At 40.6% G+C, this 4113-nt stretch overlaps 1 protein-coding gene across 1 annotated transcript; it reads left to right on the top strand.

The window, feature by feature from the left end:
* The first annotated feature begins 418 nt into the window (after positions 1 to 418).
* Positions 419 to 2808, top strand: socs3a (suppressor of cytokine signaling 3a). Its single transcript, XM_079628820.1, has 2 exons — positions 419 to 582; positions 1337 to 2808. The coding sequence occupies exon 2, from the start codon at positions 1369 to 1371 to the stop codon at positions 1996 to 1998; it is 630 nt and encodes a 209-aa protein (XP_079484946.1). The 5' UTR covers positions 419 to 582; positions 1337 to 1368; the 3' UTR covers positions 1999 to 2808.
* Positions 2809 to 4113: the final 1305 nt, after the last annotated feature.

The raw sequence follows: 4113 nt of genomic DNA on the forward strand, positions 1-4113 counted from the left end.
CTCTTGTGGATAGATATGCGTATTCAGTCAGACTTATCGTGTGTCAGAGAGAGCTCACGAGTCGAGTTAATATGTTGTTGGCCTCAAATGTGTTAAATACCATACACTTTTGTATACACTATATCATCTAAACAGATCCTTTAACACGCAAGCATGCACACGTGGCGGGAATTTGTGCCCGAACACTCGCGTAGAATTCGAAATTCGAAATATCACTGTTACTAGGAAACGGATTCTGTTCATCAACAATGGGGAGTTGTTGTGTGAGGGAATACGTTTACAGTAAGACGGTAGATCTGGAAGAGTAGAGAGAGAGAGAGAGAGAGGGAGAGGGGGAGGGGAAGAGCATGTGAAGTACCAGGAATAGTATTACTGACAACCTAGCCTTACTGGAAGAGCTCTGGGCGTGGGCGGAGCCAAACATGCCGAGGAGGCCACTACAAATAACACAGAAGTACAGCACGACCAGCGAAGAGAAACACTAACTTCTCTTAACGAGACACAAGTAGAGGAGAAAGAGAGAGACTACTACAGTCTGTGGATATTACAAACACTTCTCATCTATCTAAAAAAGACTAAAAGGTAAGAGAGGTTTTCAGAATATATTCTTGGTAAACTAATCAGAGTGCCAGCTCTGACTTTATATTTAAGACATCTTTTTATTGGGTTAACTTAATAATTATTACTCCTTAATAGCTATACACAATACTTAGGTTACACTTTATTGGCAACACTTTATTTTACCATGTAATTGTTACACATATTACATGTAGGCTACCATTAGTTGTGATAACTATAAATTGTGCATGATTAAATTCAACTAACCCAAACCCTAACAGTGCATGTAGTTTGTTAATATTACTCAGTACTTAAATGTATACTTACAGTGTAACAAAGACACCTTAAAATAAAGTGTAACTCTTTTATGGTGTTCGTGTTACAGTGTAAAATACATGAGTAATAATAATTAACTATATGTATAAGGTTTGGTTTAGGGTTAGTTGCACATCATTTATAGTTACTAATACAGTAACTTACATGTGTAACAAGTACACTGTAAAATAAAGTGTTACCAACACTTATGTTCAGCCAATATAAGGAGTAAGAGCTATTAGCCTATTAGCTTATTATTTTAACATTTTGTCAAGCAATCATAATTACAGCAAATTCAAATAATTTTTGTACATGATTAAGTTGGGTATCTTAACTACATGTACTTCAATCAGCAATGATAGAACAGTATCAAATGTCTTGGTTTGAAAAACTGGCTTCAAACCCCCCGTTGACTCATTGAACGTGTGTTTCCTGTGGTACTCATCGAAGTCTTTCTCCACAGGCTCCTGCTACCAGCTTTGAGAGGCTCACGCCATGGTAACCCACAGCAAGTTTGACAACGCAATGAGCAGCAGCCTTTTGGACACAAGCATGCGGCTGCCGTCTCACCGTTACAAAACCTTCAGCTCCAAGCTGCAATACCAGATGGTGCAACACGCCATCCGGATGCTCCAGGAGAGCGGCTTCTACTGGGGGTCCATCAACGGAAAAGAGGCCAACCACCTGTTGAACTCTGAGACTACCGGGACCTTTCTGGTCAGGGACAGTTCGGACAACCGGCACTTCTTCACGCTCAGCGTGAAGACTGAGTCGGGCACCAAGAACTTGCGGGTTCAGTGCGACAACAAGTCCTTTTTCCTGCAGACGGACTCCAAGAGCATGCAGTCCGTGCCGCGCTTCGACTGCGTGCTAAAGCTCGTCCATCACTACATGCCCTCGCCCAGAAGCGCCCTGTCCATTGGAAACTCGAGAAGCTCGTACTACATCTACACCGGCGGGGAGAAAATCCCTCTGGAGCTTTTAAGACCCCTACCTTGCATAATGTCCTCCCTGCAACACCTATGCAGGAAGACTGTGAATGGACATACAGACGTTTCTGACAAGAGAGAGCAGCTGCCACAACAGCTCAAAGACTTCCTACAAGAGTACGATGCTCCCATTTAAACGACTGCTAGCGACTGATAGAGATGCACTGATCTGTGAGCTACGTCGAAGCCACGAGGGAGCTGAAGCTAGTCGAGCCCAAAAGGTCCCTGGAGGCTTGTTGGGCCAAAGAAGTATTGAACTGTTCATGGAGTTGCACTGTCACTGATGGAGTCTCACGTGACTGATCTCTCCAAGCCTCGTTCTTGCCAGTGAATGGACATTTGTACCGGTCCTTCGCTTGCACCAGTGCCAGGATCTGTGGGCAACAATCACTGCCTCTGCACTGCCTGCCCCGAATCTGCAGGGAAGACTGCAAGCCGTGTAACCGAAACCAGCCGCCACCGCCTTCTTCCAAGTAAATATTTGTGCCTTTCAAAGGAAAAAAAGGAAGAAGTGAGTAACAGCGTAGCACTGAGGCACAAGCTGTTGAGAAACGACTTCTGGCTGGGAACAAAAAAGCAGTTTGGATAAAACACACCAGGACTGAACATGTATAAAAAACGGACTTGTACTTGAAAGAGCGACACTTTGAAACAAAATGTCTGTGTTTTTGTAGAGTCGACGTGTGGTTTGTGTGTGTGTGTGTCGGGAGCTGTTTAAACGACACTGCTCGTTATTGAATGTATTAACATTGCATGAGTGGTCTGTGTCTAAAAAGATCGCCCATGCTTCACCTTGTCATACAAGACACTGTTTACATTTATGAAGATCGGTTATCTTTTGTAAAGACACCTCAACCATGTTCTGATGTTACGTATTTATATTTATATATATCAAAAAAGAACATTTCAATAATTTATTAAAGAGCACTATTTTTGTACAAATGAATTCCATGTCTTGGGTTTTTAATTTCTCAAATGTATTTGTAGATGAATCAGAGCTATGATTCAGATTCCCGCAGCTCTTCTCCTGGAAGGGTTAAAGTTGATTCAGAGATATTCACTTTAGCGAGCGGGAATGATCCTCCCCTCGCTCTCTCCGGCAAGGCTGTTCCAGTAAAACTTTTGACTGATATGAGGAAGCTCGGGATTACAGTCAATGTTTTACTCAGTGTTTAAAGGAACAACCTTGGACAACTGAGTAGATACAATATGCGAGAAGAGATAACCGGTTATATTCCAATTAAAAGGTCATTACAAATGATACAATGACTTTATTTTAAGGTATCTTTGTTACACTGTAACTATACATTTAAGTACTGAATAATATTAAGCAACTACATTTACTTAGTATAGGGTTAGAGTTTGGTTTAGTGTTAGTTGCATGTAATTATGCATAATTTAAAGTTATTACTATAGTATGTAACAATGATACTAAAATAAAGTGTTACCCATTTTATTTTCGGGTTGCACTTAAGTTCGATGGTCTACTTTAGACATTTTACTGACTATTAGTAACTTTCCAACTACGTCAACTTCTTCAATCTTATTTTATTTTTGTATGAAGTACGTAATCAGATTCTATCCACATTTTAAGGTTACAACACATTGAAAAGTCAATAGCTTGAACACACCTACTCGTCCCTTTATTGTTACTATTCTATAGCAAAAGTATGTCATCAACTAAATAACACAAATTGAATTATGTAGTGGCTAAAACTTGTATTCAAATCTAGCTTACAGCCCATTTATATTTGTCTAGAAAACTAATTTCAAGCATTTAAGCAGAAGCCTGTAGATCAAAACTTTTAAAATAAGGGTCATTAATTCAGTCAAGTGTCCACAGCTTTGACTAGTGTGTGTGTGTGTGTGTGTAGTAACAGCTGATCTCTTTATCTCTGAGTCGAGCTTTACTCGGTAGAGACTGTGACAAAAGGGAAGAGGTGTGACTGTTTCGAAGTCTTTTGAACTTGAAGTCTGCTGGGAAACCAGTCAGATTTGTAAAGTCACGCTGTGTGCATGTAGTGTACTTAGACAGCTGGGGAGTGTGTGTGTGTGTGTGTGTGTGTGTGAGGATTCGTCTGAGAATGTGAGTGTGATAGAGAAGATTGCATTTGTGTGAGTAAGAGCATGTGGCAATCAATACATTGGCAGAATTAATATGTCACAATGAGGAAAAATATCCATTCGAGTCAGAGTTCAGACCTTGATGAAGCTTGATACACACCTTTTCATTGAAAACTGCACTACGGTG

Source organism: Phoxinus phoxinus (genome assembly GCF_949152265.1).
Source record: "Phoxinus phoxinus genome assembly, chromosome: 1".
NCBI lineage: Eukaryota > Metazoa > Chordata > Actinopteri > Cypriniformes > Leuciscidae > Phoxinus > Phoxinus phoxinus.